Consider the following 13,091-nt stretch of genomic DNA (forward strand, 5'->3'; position numbering starts at 1 on the left):
ATCTTTGATTTTAATTTTATTTTTCCTTATGTACCTTAGGATCATCATTTGAGCACCTTATGATTGTTGACACTCTCTACATTTATTATCGCTGTTGATTATCACCCCTCAATTATTGGGAGTTTCTAAGAAAAGTTTTTTGTAAATTATATATTTTTCCTTCAATTTTTATTATAGTATTTATAAATCCTTTCAAACATTCAAACTCTCTCTCTCTCTCTCTCTCTCTCTCTCTCTCTCTCTATATATATATATATATATAATTAATTGAGATGATATTTCTCCCACAATAATTCCTCTTCCATACACCGCAGTGCGTCGTCATGGCTGAGACTCTTCCTGATCTTCTGCTCCAAGTTTGACGGCAGTGTAGGCGTAAGCTCCGGCAATGGCTCCTGCGACTGGTGCAATCATATATATCCATATCTCCTCGTAGTTTCCGGTCGCTATCGCCGGCCCGAGCGTCCTCACCGGGTTCATCGATCCCCCCGTGGACGGCCTGAGTCAATGCCATCATCAATCACATCCAAATCGACTTCGGTATTCTGCATGCAGGATACTTACCCAGCAACGAGGATGTTGAGCAGCACAGTTGCCCCAATAGCCACTCCTGCCAGTTCTCTCACCTGCACGCACGTGGAAGAACGACATGAGACGAAGAGAAGGGAAGCAGAAAGCATGTGTGCGTGTGTGTGTAGATATGGTGTGGCAGATCGTTACTGCACGGGTGTCGGTTGCGACGGCGACGATGACGAACATGAGAGTGAAGGTGATGACGAACTCGAGGAAGAAGGCCTGAGCTGTGCTCAGTGTGGGGACAGTCACCCCGCCGGAGTGGAAGGGGTGGAAGATGGCCTTGAGGGCGAAGGACGCGGCGGTAGAGCCCAGCACTTGGGCCAGTATGTATCCGGGGACATGCGTCCACGGGAAATGGCGGGCGGCGGCGAACGCGATAGTGACGGAAGGGTTCAGATGGGCGCCGGAGATGTGGCCGATGGAGATGATGACGACGCAAACGGCGAGTCCGGCTGAGGTGGCGGCGCCGAGAAGGGTTGCGGCACCGTCGTACTTCTGGTTCACTATCGGCGTAGCCGCCGCGCTGAAGATGAGGATGAAGGTGCCCACGAACTCGGCGATCACCTGTCATTCCATTCGACTTGAATTCTCAGCTCGATAGGGTTTGTGTTCATCGGTCATGTTGGCTGTCTAATTGGAATTGGCACTTTAGTTAGAAGCATTGACTTCCATCTCTTTTATGCTCATCAACAAAAATTGAAGAAGCTCAATGGAATTCGGACCAGAAAATGTTTGAAACGAGATCATACATAACTAAATCTCATGCTGCATAACATTGAAAGGTCAAAGGTGCTTCTCTCTTTGAGAGTTCAAGGTGACTTTGAGGTAACACCAGTGAGGAGAGATGGTTCATGCAAACCTTCTTGACGAGAGGAAGGCCGGGCTTCGCGAACGTTGGCAAATAGCAGGACGCCGGTGAGGCTGACGGAAACCGCCTGCACCCTGGCGGCGGCGGCTGCCTCGACTCAAGGTCATCTCGGGGAGTCTGGGACATGGGGACAACCGGGGCGCTCCGCGACATGCTTGCAGGCGTCCTACAACCGCACTCATCAACATGTACAGAGAGAGAGAGAGAGAGTAGAAGGCACGATTTAGAGCTGAAGAAGAACGGTGAAGGTGGAAGAGAGAAGTCAACGCCCTGCACGAGCTTAGCTCAGGTTTTTTTTCTTATTTTTTATTGGAAATTACTACATAATAACCCATACAATTATCTCATGTAGGTAAGACGACTACTAACTTAATTAGAGCAGATCTCCTCGATACAGTAATGAGAGAGAGAGAGAGAGAGAAAGTAGGAGGCACGAAGTGTGAGGTAAATAGGAGCTGAGAAGGTGGAAGAGAAGACCAGTCAATCCCTTGCACAAGTTGCTTTTAGTTCTCAATTTTGAAGGGAATATTCCCCCCACCAAGTCAACCCCATACAATTATCTCTTAGCGTGGGGGACTACACGATCAATCGTTTTATTTTCTTTCTCTGTCGTAGAGTTGACCTGGTTGACCCATCATAATTTAATGATATCGTGACAACATGATTGGTTTTATACTTGTAGTGTAATATCATCATCGGGCAACTTGATTTTTGTTGATCTCTAACATTTATTTCATCTTTTCTCATACATGTTTTAATACTCTTAAAAGTTATCTTTGTTCATCATTTGTAGTTGACCATTCTTTGTGGATGACTTGATCTATTGTAACACAAAGGCCATGTTCAAGTGTTTTTGAAGTGTTGAGATGGTACATGACTTGTTTTCTCTTTAATACAGTAGTCAAAGCCTACAAAATCTCGGTGTCCAAAGTCAACCCAACCCCACGATCGAAGAAATGGAAGGGGTCAAAATAATAAATAATTATATTATATAAATTATAAAAAATAAATTTTTATATATTTTTAAAAATTTTAGTAAATATACAAAAATTGAATTCTCAGAAAAATCTTGAAAATGACTTTCAAAGATCTAAATGACTATTATTTTTCTTTTTTTAAGCCTGTGAAATATATTTTTTAATTAATTTTAACCCTTGAAATGTTGAATTTGTATCATTTAAGTATTAAAATCAATAAAAAATATATTTTAAAAATGATCATTTAGGATTTTACAAGCAAATTTTAATGTTTTTAAAAATTAAGAATTTTAACAATTCTTCTCAACCATATAAATAAATCATTTTTTAAATTAAATTATATATATATAATATATATAATTCAAATATAAGGACAAGATAATTATACCATTGCCAACTAAAATAACAAAGTTTCCTCATCTCCCCAAACATATCTATCCCCTAATCCATCCGCATCAACCTTAACGGCTTATCTTATCCACATAATACACCTTAAAATCCAACCTAAAAGATTACTAATTCGAGATTCTGCCTCCGTAATTGATTCAAAAAACACCCCTAAATTTCATCTTCAATCTCCTAATTTTCGCTCCTTAATGATCAAACGAAACCACGCGCGCTCTCCGCCGTCCGATCTGTGCGGTTGACGTCATCGACGACCCTAACGACCCACACGACTGGGTGGGCGCCCAATGCGCGCTCGCCACGTTGGAGTTCAAAGCCCCTTAATCTCCTAATTTACCCTCCTCATCTCCTCCTTCCGACCGAGCGCGTGACGTCATCCGCGGGCCCTAACGGGCCGAAAACGAGGCGTGGAGCCAATCGGAGCTCGCCACGTCTGATTAAACAGGACTGCGGTCGAAAATATTTGGCGCGAATAATTCGAAAAAGAGGGAATAAAAAGTTCCCGCGCCTCTCTTTGGCATCCCCATTCTCCTCCTCGATGCCAACGCCGCGACTCTAAGTTAGTTTCGTTGTTTGTTGCTGCTTTGCTTAGGATTTTGGGGTCTCGGGATTCGTTTTCCAGCCTTCGCCTCCCATCTGAGATGATGGTGATTGGATTCCGGTATACGATATCACCTCTGTATCGTTTCTGGATGTAGTTTGTTGCTATCCTTTGCCTCTCTGTTCTTATCTCGCTGTAGTTGGATGTTGGAGCCTTTTGATGGTCTATCGGGTTAGTTCTCTGACACGATGCATCTTCCTGGAGTGTATTTGATTATTGCTTGGTTGTTTGATTCTTGAATTGAATCGTGTACGTATCCACAATCATCGGAAAAAAGAGAGGGGATTTTAGGGTTCATAATGATGCCTTGAGGTAATCGTTTCAATAGGGCGTGTGGACTTTGAGGTAGGGCTTTGTGGGTTTCGTTCCGAGTGAAGTAGAGTATCCTTCGTCGTAAGGGAATGTGGAAGGCAGACTGTATGTTCTGGTGTTTAGAGAGTTGTGCAAGTGCAGTATCGTGTTTATCTGGATTGGCTTTGATAATTCCCGTGAGGGGTATGCAAAGCAAGTAACCCTTCTCAAACAGTGTTTTGCCCTTCGAGATGGATATCTTTCTGCCTATTGACTGGTCTTTGGGTTCACAAACTTGGTAGCTACAACCGGTTTACTTCTTCCATTTGATTTTATGGAGCTAAAGATCAGAATTAGGGAATGGGTAGTTGTTTGTTTAATCAGTATATATTTGGTTATTTGCTCGAGGAGCATGTAAATACCCAGATATAAAGTTTATTTTGGTTAATTTGATTTGATTCTCTTAATTGTTGCTTTGCACTTCAAGTAGGATATAGCTTATCCGGTATACTATCATGTTTATGTTTATCGGCTAGTCTTTGGTTACAGCAACTAGATAGACACAATGCGTTTGCTCATTCCGTTTGGATTTATATAGCTGCAGATGGCACTAGGAAACTGTATAGCTGTTTCTTCAATCAGTCTAAAATTGGTTTATTGCTGCAGGGCAAGTAGATCACCAGATTTAAAGTTGATTTAATACTTTTACTAGTTGTTTTCATATTTCTGATAAGAGTAATGAAGTCTATTTACAGTCAAATTACCATCAATGACAAACACTGAGCCTTCTCTCAACTACTTGTTGTTGGCTGTGTGTTTATCATCACTCCTATTCACAGATTTACTAGTGTACATGGCAAGCTTTTACAAATTCTTGAAGCAACTTCTATACAATTGATTGTAGATGTCTTTGGTCCTCGTTCTTGAACATTAACACATTTTTGTGTCCATGCTGTATAATTTGATTTCTAGAAAGCTGATGTATTGTTCATTCAATTTCTCTATCCTTTTCTTGACCAAACATGAATATGCTCTTGCTGTTATGCAAATGGAAATTCAGGTTGCTGATGGCTGTTACAAATAATGACAAAAGAAGTTATTGATTATTGTGCAGCTGATTTACTCAACCATGAGATGACCCCTGTATTGTGCACTTGGTCCTATTTACCAGTACAATTAATTTTGTTTTTGTTTTGTTTTTGTACTAGAAAAGTTCCTCTTATATCGTGTATGCTGAATCAGTTTTGTCTTTGTCAAATGTAGCTTGAACGTAATGGTGGTTGAAGATATACTGAAGAATAAGGATTTATGATTTATTTGTGTACCCCATGAGTCTGAACTCTATGGCTTTCAAGCAAAAGAAGCGACTGAAGAACACAAGAAACAAGTATCTAAAACCTGGTGCACTTGCCCAAATCTGTTATAACAAGACGTCAAGCAAATCATGCACAGATATTGGGAAGAAGAGGACTGTGTTGGAGTCAGAGAAGGAAGAAATTGGTCTAATGAGGGAAGCTGAGGTTATTCAAAGTAATACACCTGTGATGTCTCCCACTAAGGTCAGCTCCCAGCCAGCAATAGATGAGGCCAAACATCAAAACCCGCCTGTAACACCTAAGACACCACAAAGTGCAGTGTGCGACAGGCAATCAAGACTTGAAACTCTCCCTATGGATCTTCTGGTATGCACTAACAAGCTTCAGAATTTTGTTTCTGGCAACTAGTATTTGTCAGCATTGCAATGCTGATATTATTGCTAATTGCTTTGGTTTTCTTGTTCTAAGATTAAAATCCTATGCCATCTGCATCATGATCAGCTAAGGGCTGTTTTCCATGTTTCTCAGCGAATTCGAACAGCTGTAAGTGTTCTTTTGTGGTTTCAGTGTACTTTTCGCCCATTGCATCAGAGTAGTTGCTTGCTGCATTACTGATTTAGCAAGAGACAGTACTGCATTACAGCGAATTCTAAAAGCTGTAAGTGTTCTTTTGTGGTTTCCTTGTACTTTTTGCCCATTGTATCAGAGTAGTTACTGCATTACTGATTTAGCAAGAGACGGTACTGGTTTCTGAAGATTCAATCCCTAACTATGATGTCCATGTCATGGCATGAAAGTAGACATGCTCCACTCCGATTTGGGAATGTCAATTATACCCATGGGTATTGGTACCCATGGGGATCTGCCCCTAATGGGGTGGTGATAGGAAAAATAAATGGGGATGGTGGGCATTTTACATTACCCATGCAAATAAGGGACAGGGATGGGTAGAGCACTCCCCACCCTATACCCATACTCGTACTTGATCCATTAATAAGTGGGCTGAGATGCTAGGCCCAAACATTAGACGAGCAAGATTTTCATTATTCAAATTAGATAATGTGAATCTTGATTGAATCAATTATGATTCAATTAAAAATCATTTGGTTCAATTGAATCAAATGAAATATCTCATCATTTAATAGTAATAGCTCCTCCTTGTGGCCTCATGCGTTGCGTGCACCCAATGTCTTATGGCAGGCGGTGTTGCAACGGTTGTTTGACTTTGTCTTCATCAGTCCTCTTTCTCTCTCCATCTGTAAATAGTGATTTCTCCGATGATCGGCATTTGCAAATGGTGAATCATGAATAACGATGCTGATTCCTTGGTGTTCTTCTCTCTTTCTCCTTTTCTTCCAATTGCATACTCCCTTCTCCCTCTTCCGTCTTCTCGGCTTTCTCCTTCATTGCAGCACCTCGCCCCTTCATCATAACTGCTGCAACCCCCTGCCCCCTCATCGCAGTCATCCTTGCCCACCTTGTAGCCCCACCTCATTGGTCGTTGTAGCCCTCGTGCCCTTTCCCAATCCTTTATCTTCCTCCTGCCTCTTCCATGAGTTATGATAATTTTGATATACTTATATTTGAATATATTTATTTTTTTTGTTATGTTTATATTTTAGTATTGTTAATTATGTTTGATAATAGTTTTATTTTTTAAAAATAAATGAATTAATTAGGAGGATTCCGAGAACTTGTAGGTTCCTCATCCCCAATGGCTCCATCCTCTTTCCTGCATTGTCTAAATGGGGAATGGGGCGGGGATGGAGAATGGGGGATGGCGATTGGGATGGGGAAGTATTCCCTACCTTGTCCCGTTGATATCCCTACTTTGATTTAGGAGTCAAGTTAGAATTGTGGATGTGTCAATTGTAAATGTGGGCTGAAGTTGCATATTTACAACCTTCATAGATCCCAAAGTGGCATACATGCATAAGCTTTTTAATTTGAGATATTCTTAAACCTTTAGGACATCTTCTTCAGTTTTACAACTTAGATTTCTTTGATGCTTTCTTAGTTTTATCTGTTCGGGTAAATTCTTTTGTTCTGCTCTGCTGGGCTCATTTAGTTTAGAGCCTTTATCTTGATGCCTATGCCAAGAACATGTTTTTCCATTGATTCACAATATCATTAAAATTAATTAGTTTCTCTTAATTCCTAGACCTTGCATGATTAATTTCTATCTTCTGCATGAAACTCACCAATGTGATGTCTATAGAGGGATATCATATGCAGCCTTAATCATGCGAGTGGAGTTTGTTTGTGTAACCTGAATCTTCGTTAGTGGTTGTAGAGGGAGTGCTTACCGTGATGGCAATGGTACTTTCAACTAAAAGTTGTCAACATACATTCTTCGCAAAGCTGTTTCCTGTAGTATTATCTTAAGCTTATGTTAAGTCAATATAATTGACTTTTGATTTATGATTGCCATAAGAGTTTGAAGATGTCCAGTTTCACAGTTAATTAAAATTTCCAAATTGAAACTTGGACCAGGTACTTATGGCTAGGCAATTGCATTTCAATTATACAACTCCCGACCGGTCTAGGCAAGAGATGCTGAGAAATAAGACCCCTCTTCCAACTGAACATTGGCCTTTTGCAAGGTATGTCTTGATGCTTATGCATCTCAGAACTTGCTAATTTCCTCACATTTCTTTTTCTTGGCTTAAAGTATCGTACATATCCAGCAAAGCAGGAAGGAAGGGTACGTGGGGATCTAGTCCACACACTCCTAAAGCTCCAAGACATGGTTGTCGTTCTTCTCGTTTTCACCTGATGGACGTGAAACAGATTGCAGCTGTCCTATTTCAGGAGCCCACATTGCCCCCAAGACACATGATGCCGCCATGTTTATCAAGGCCAGTTTTCAAGCCCATTGCTTCTACTAGAGTTCTATTCTATGAGGAAGAGCTCTGTCAGGCAGTAGCCCAGAATAAGCTCCGTTGACACTCCTATCTTCATCAATTTTCCATATATTTCTTTCCGTTAGCTACTCAATGTATATGCCTTTTCCTTTCATAATGCCATGTGCAGGGTTAGCAGCTTATGGTTGCTGCCTCAGGTTTTAGAAGTTAAGAGGGCATAGAGATGGAATCATCAGCTCAGATCAAGTTGGTCATATGTCCTTTTAACATATACTGAGTTCTTTGTACAGTTCTTGCTATATTTTGTATATGCTTGTTTCTTCATTTTGTTCTCAGTGTCTAAAATACCTTGCTCTTTTACATTTTAGTTGTTTGCAACATGGAAAAAAAAAATTTGCTATTTGTGCAGTAGCAATTAGTTTTTTTTTTCTTTTGGCAATTAGATGCTAATCACTTATAATCAAACCTCTTGAAATTGTAATGCTTTATGCATAGTATTGGACACCACAGATGTAGGCTATCCCCGACAACGGGGCTTGTTTGCTAGGGGGCTTGTTTGCTAGAGCACACAGGAAGGCAAAGCTCAGTACAGGAAATTATCTAAAGCAGCAGACATTAGCAGACATGTAGCTTTCAATTTTAAGAAGAATGGATGGACTTTTGGTTTTTGGTGCTGGATCTTTTTTGCATGTCAAGTTTTCTTGTCTTTTAGCTGTACATAGTATTGTTAATCTGGACAAGACGCTATCTGCATAATTTGCATATGAATGTCAAGTAGAATCATTTCGTTTTTGTGGCATTTAAAGCTTGTTGATGTTTTTAGCTTACTACTTGAAAAATATTAAGAGACTGAACTGGGTAGGATGCATATAAAGCTAAGCTGATCATAGATGCTGAAAAGATACAAACGGTGTCAATAACATTAAAACATTGGTTACATATCAGTAGGAATCAGCCCAATTATAAACCTTGGACAATGTAGAATTAATTGAGATGGCATATCTGGTAGTAGTACCAAAGGGAAGGTAAATTAGCTTTAGTCAAGCAAACTTGGACCATACTGCTGAAGAATTTGGGTAATGAGCATCTCTGCTGCCCTCTCTGTAGTGTGGAAGCTATCCCAGAATACATACTCTGAAGCATTTGCACATGAAGTTGCAGTGATGCTATTACATGTGATTATAACCTCATAGTAACCTGTGCCACAACATCCTCTTGTGGACTCCTTAAAACCTGAGAGAAAAAAATCATAATCAAAGTCGTGCTAAAGCATCATAATAATTGGCTGTATGATTTTATGTACTTTAATTTTTATTTATGATTTCAAATGAAATCTTTTTAGGTCTTTCTCTATATATCCTCTTATTACTAAAATTACCGTAGGCGAAGGGCCGTAAGATCATATCAAGCAATGGAGTGTATATGTCTATGTAGACTATTTTTGATCCCAACAGTGTGCTATCGAGCCTTTGCACCTCCTTTGATAGTTGGGAATTGAACATCGTTGCAGCTTCATTGTACAGGGTAACACATTCTCTCTCTATTCCACCAGCAAGAGTTCTTTGTGATGGCATACATCCTATAGGAGGGGCTCCCATGATAGCAATTCTTCTTGCTCCCGAGAGGTAGAGTTCCTGTGTTGAGTTGCCATTCATGATCGTTAGCATGAAAAGTTGAATCTTGAGCAATGTTTAAGGGTGACCAACTAAGTAACAAAAATCTTCTTTGTCGCACATTTTATTTGTAAGCTAAGTAAAGTTTACTTAAAATATTGATATGATAATCACATATCGGACTAACATCTTGAGATTAAGTATTATCTTCATTATTCAAGTAATAAATTTTATCGAATGAGGTCCAAATCCTTAATAGTAAGTCTGCTCCACTATCACCTGTTTTAGATACTATATATATATATATATATAATCAGTTACCTGAAGAAAGCTTGAAGCTGATTGCACCAAGAATGTGATGTAGGAAGGGATGTCAAACTCCGCCCTTCGGAATGGCAACAGAAAGTATGTTGTAGCAATGTCATTAGTCCCTGTGACCACAGCATATAAACTGTTGGCAATGATATCGGCTGCTCTGCCTTCTCCAGCAACCCTCTTTAGCTTCTCCTTGTACTCCTTGAACAGGTTCAGCTGATGCCTCAGCGACAGAGCTACCTGAAACAAGAGCAATGTCAACACCAGAAACTTAAATCTTGTACAGATCAAAGTGCAGGAGACGCACAGTTGGGTGCAGGGAGATACCAAGAGTTGTGATGTGAGAGGATCATATCCACAGCCACCTGATGCAAAGCTGATGCCAGTGAGCAGCTCCTGGGCATCAAGATGTGTGCCAAGGTATGCTGGGACATACTCCTTTACTCCTAATTGCGAAGCTGGAAATAAATTGGTTGCAATGCATCACTCTTCTTTGGACATGCCATGTGTTCCTTGCATCGTTTGTGATTCTCTATAAATAAATATATATTTACAATTTCTGAATTTGGTATATACACACATATACGTATACATTAGTGATTCTCGTATTTTTCCCATGTAAATCTTGGGTTCCACATATGTATCCCTACCAAACTATGGATATATACATAATAAACCCTAGTTTAATGGGAAAAAAAAAACAAAAATCACCAACTTTAGAGGGATATATATATATATGTATATAAATAAAAGATTCTTGTATTTTTCAGCTGTAAATTTAGTGTTTAGCATATATTTCCCTACCAATTTCAGTAACTGTGTACACACACACAGATATATATATATATATATATATATATATATGGAATATACAATTTTTCCTATGACTTAATATGCCCACAGCTACAGCTTTATGCTCAGCAGAGGGAGGAGTTGCAATTCATGGTGTAAAAGCATGTTTATTTTGCTCCCTGCAGCCAGCAGAGAGTCTCATGGAAGGGGGTTTGGTGCTCACCGAGGATGTCGGAGGGGTTCTTCCCGTTGGAGAATCTGCCGGTGGCCTTGCCGCCGGGGAAGTCCTTACCGTACGGGGGGAAGTTGCACCTGGCGATGGTCGGCAACACGTTGTTGTTCCCAGGGTCGACGATCGAGTCCCCGAACACCACCACCGCCGGTACCTTCGGCGTCGTCTTGTTTGCAGTCGTAGTCAGAGCTCGAACACCTTCAAGCAGCAGCAGCAGCAGCAGCGGAAGTACGAGCGAGAGCGGAACAGAGCACTTGTCCTCCATCCCTGTTGATGGTGCAGTAGTTCAAAGGCTCTTCTTAAATGCGGGTAGTCTCTGTCTACAGTAACTTCTTTCTTTTCTGTCTATTGAGTGTTTGGTCTTTGCAGTATCTTCTTCTCTGACTACATTAACTTGTTTCTTTCTTTTTGTCTATTAAATGCTGGTCTTAGGTAGTATCTTCTCTCTAACGACACTAACTAACTTCTTCTACTTTCTTTCTAGGAGGAAATCTCAAAAAACATCTTTTAAGTTTAAAAGTTTTCTATAAAATATCTTAATTTTAAAACATTCTTATATAATGTATTTAATTATATTAAAAAAACTATTTTACCCTTATTCATATTGTGTCCATCGTCGCTTCTCGTCTTGTATCGTTGTTTCCTTCTTCTTATATTACTTTCACCATCATACGTACGATAGAGTCAATCCATCCATGGAAGCATAGGCAACCGAGAGAGGGGGAAGGGTTGACGAAACCAGTTTGTATGTGGAGACATAGATGATCAGGGAAGGACGATCAACAAGTAAATAAAGTAATCGGTAAGACAAACGAAATTACAGGTGGAGGATGATGCTCGATAAGGGGATGATTGTTATTTTGAAAAGATGTTATCTGAGAATTTTTTTAAAAAATTAAAATATTTTGTAAAAAAATCTTAAGATTTTTTTTCTTCCGAAAATTCACCTTTTTATTTTTTAACCTTTTAGGTAGTGGTAGATGGAAAACAGAGAAAGTGTTCTCCATTCCTTTCGGTGGTCCAGTTCAAGACTGTCCTTTCACTCCTCCTTGCCTATCAAATGGTGTTCCAGTACAAGACTTTTGTTCGAGAATTCACCCTCTTAGGTATTGGTAGATCGAAAACAGAGCACCTGTTGTCCATTCCTTTCGGTGGTCCAGTTCAAGACAGTCCTCCTTTCACTCCTTTTTGCCTATCAAATGCTGGACTTTTAACTATATCTTCGTCTCTAATTACGCTCAGCTTTTTCTTCTTTCTTCTGTAGTTACACTGAAAGATGCAAACAGAGCACTTGTTTTTGGTGGTGCAGTTCAAGACTCTCCTTCAATCCTTGGTTTTTTTTTTCCCCTCTATCAGACACTGGACTTAGCAGTATCTTCTTCTCTAAATACACTTGACTTCTTTCTTTCACCTTCTTGTTGGATTTCTTGGAAGTAAGGGAAGATGCAAGTTGCTGGTTTGGACATGATGAACACCAGAAGCAACAACCAGTCGTTCCTGGTGGATGGGCAAAGGCTGAGGTGCCAAACAAGTAATGGAATCTGCTCAGCACTGCAAAAATTGTAGTAGGTTTAAATTCTAAAAAATTAGTATAAATTGCAAGGGTATTTTTTGTTATGGTTGATTTGATCTTAGGTTACCTGTCCTCTGTGGTTGTAGGCTTTGTATGATGATGGACATGGCTCAGAAGCTTGATGAGATGATTTATTCTTATGTTGTCTAATATAAAGAAAGCATGGCTGATGAGATGTTAAAAATGACAAAAAACTATATAGTTTGAACAACTACATGCATTCAGTAGTATTTTCAAGATTCTTAGCTGACAACAAACTTGGACCTGATAAAGTAATTAATTAATTATATTTGATTTGTCAAGCTTTCTTCTTCTTCTTCTTCTTCTTCTTCTTCTTCTTCTTTTTGCGTTTTTGGAAGAACTTGTAACAAAAAACAGTTGTCTTGAACTTGTGAATCTTCAAATGGAATTAACCCTTAGCAGAAACTCATTCAAATAGTCTTATCTTCCCTACCAAAACAAAGATGGTGTGCCTCACTCAGGTCACAGCAACTGTTGAATGTGTTCAACATGAAAGTAACATTCTTCCATGTTCTTGTATCTTGGAAGAAAACTTCCATTGCACTCTGCTGCAGTTTTGCATAGATGATAGGAAAATGGTGATGGAAGTTGCATGCACTTGATTTTGGAGGAGGAAATGGGTGGAATGGTCATTTACTTTCTCCTAC

At 39.7% G+C, this 13,091-nt stretch overlaps 3 protein-coding genes across 4 annotated transcripts; 1 reads left to right on the plus strand and 2 right to left on the minus strand.

Annotated features, from left to right (window-relative positions):
* Positions 1-172: 172 nt before the first annotated feature.
* LOC135626515 (probable aquaporin NIP5-1) lies at positions 173-1,643 on the minus strand. The gene is made up of 4 exons (XM_065131885.1): positions 1,436-1,643; positions 721-1,140; positions 565-626; positions 173-499 (listed from the first exon to the last, which is right to left on the minus strand). Exons 1-4 carry the CDS (start codon positions 1,595-1,597, stop codon positions 322-324), a joined length of 822 nt encoding a protein of 273 aa, XP_064987957.1. The 5' UTR covers positions 1,598-1,643; the 3' UTR covers positions 173-321.
* Positions 1,644-3,359: 1,716 nt separating this feature from the next.
* On the plus strand, positions 3,360-9,535 carry LOC135627472 (F-box protein At4g35930-like). 2 transcript variants are annotated; one of them, XM_065133585.1, is made up of 5 exons: positions 3,360-3,487; positions 4,982-5,400; positions 5,503-5,577; positions 7,528-7,637; positions 7,722-9,535. In XM_065133585.1, the coding sequence occupies exons 2-5, from the start codon at positions 5,047-5,049 to the stop codon at positions 7,978-7,980; spliced, it is 798 nt and encodes a 265-aa protein (XP_064989657.1). In that variant the 5' UTR covers positions 3,360-3,487; positions 4,982-5,046; the 3' UTR covers positions 7,981-9,535. The 2 variants fall into 2 exon arrangements, with proteins under 2 accessions (XP_064989657.1, XP_064989656.1); XM_065133584.1 differs by having other exon boundaries at positions 3,380-3,598.
* On the minus strand, positions 8,763-11,188 carry LOC135627471 (GDSL esterase/lipase EXL1-like). The gene is made up of 5 exons (XM_065133583.1): positions 10,842-11,188; positions 10,154-10,284; positions 9,833-10,066; positions 9,277-9,532; positions 8,763-9,131 (listed from the first exon to the last, which is right to left on the minus strand). Exons 1-5 carry the CDS (start codon positions 11,113-11,115, stop codon positions 8,935-8,937), a joined length of 1,092 nt encoding a protein of 363 aa, XP_064989655.1. The 5' UTR covers positions 11,116-11,188; the 3' UTR covers positions 8,763-8,934.
* Positions 11,189-13,091: the final 1,903 nt, after the last annotated feature.

The sequence above is a fragment of the Musa acuminata genome, chromosome BXJ2-11 (assembly GCF_036884655.1).
Source record: "Musa acuminata AAA Group cultivar baxijiao chromosome BXJ2-11, Cavendish_Baxijiao_AAA, whole genome shotgun sequence".
NCBI classification, from domain to species: domain Eukaryota; kingdom Viridiplantae; phylum Streptophyta; class Magnoliopsida; order Zingiberales; family Musaceae; genus Musa; species Musa acuminata.

What these genes read in the sequence shown, in the direction of transcription:
- LOC135626515 (XM_065131885.1), bottom strand. Translation starts at nt 1,597, where the DNA reads ATGTCGCGGAGCGCCCCGGTTGTCCCCATGTCCCAGACTCCCCGAGAT. An exon ending in TCGCAACCGACACCCGTGCA is followed by an intron (nt 627 to 720) that starts GTAACGATCTGC and finishes ACGTGCGTGCAG; the next exon opens with GTGAGAGAACTGGCAGGAGT. An exon ending in CTCAACATCCTCGTTGCTGG is followed by an intron (nt 500 to 564) that starts GTAAGTATCCTG and finishes GCATTGACTCAG; the next exon opens with GCCGTCCACGGGGGGATCGA.
- LOC135627472 (XM_065133585.1), top strand. Translation starts at nt 5,047, where the DNA reads ATGAGTCTGAACTCTATGGCTTTCAAGCAAAAGAAGCGACTGAAGAAC. An exon ending in CTCTCCCTATGGATCTTCTG is followed by an intron (nt 5,401 to 5,502) that starts GTATGCACTAAC and finishes TCTTGTTCTAAG; the next exon opens with ATTAAAATCCTATGCCATCT. An exon ending in GAACATTGGCCTTTTGCAAG is followed by an intron (nt 7,638 to 7,721) that starts GTATGTCTTGAT and finishes GTACATATCCAG; the next exon opens with CAAAGCAGGAAGGAAGGGTA.
- LOC135627471 (XM_065133583.1), bottom strand. Translation starts at nt 11,115, where the DNA reads ATGGAGGACAAGTGCTCTGTTCCGCTCTCGCTCGTACTTCCGCTGCTG. An exon ending in GAACCCCTCCGACATCCTCG is followed by an intron (nt 10,285 to 10,841) that starts GTGAGCACCAAA and finishes ATTTATTTCCAG; the next exon opens with CTTCGCAATTAGGAGTAAAG. An exon ending in CAGCTTCAAGCTTTCTTCAG is followed by an intron (nt 9,533 to 9,832) that starts GTAACTGATTAT and finishes AACTCAACACAG; the next exon opens with GAACTCTACCTCTCGGGAGC.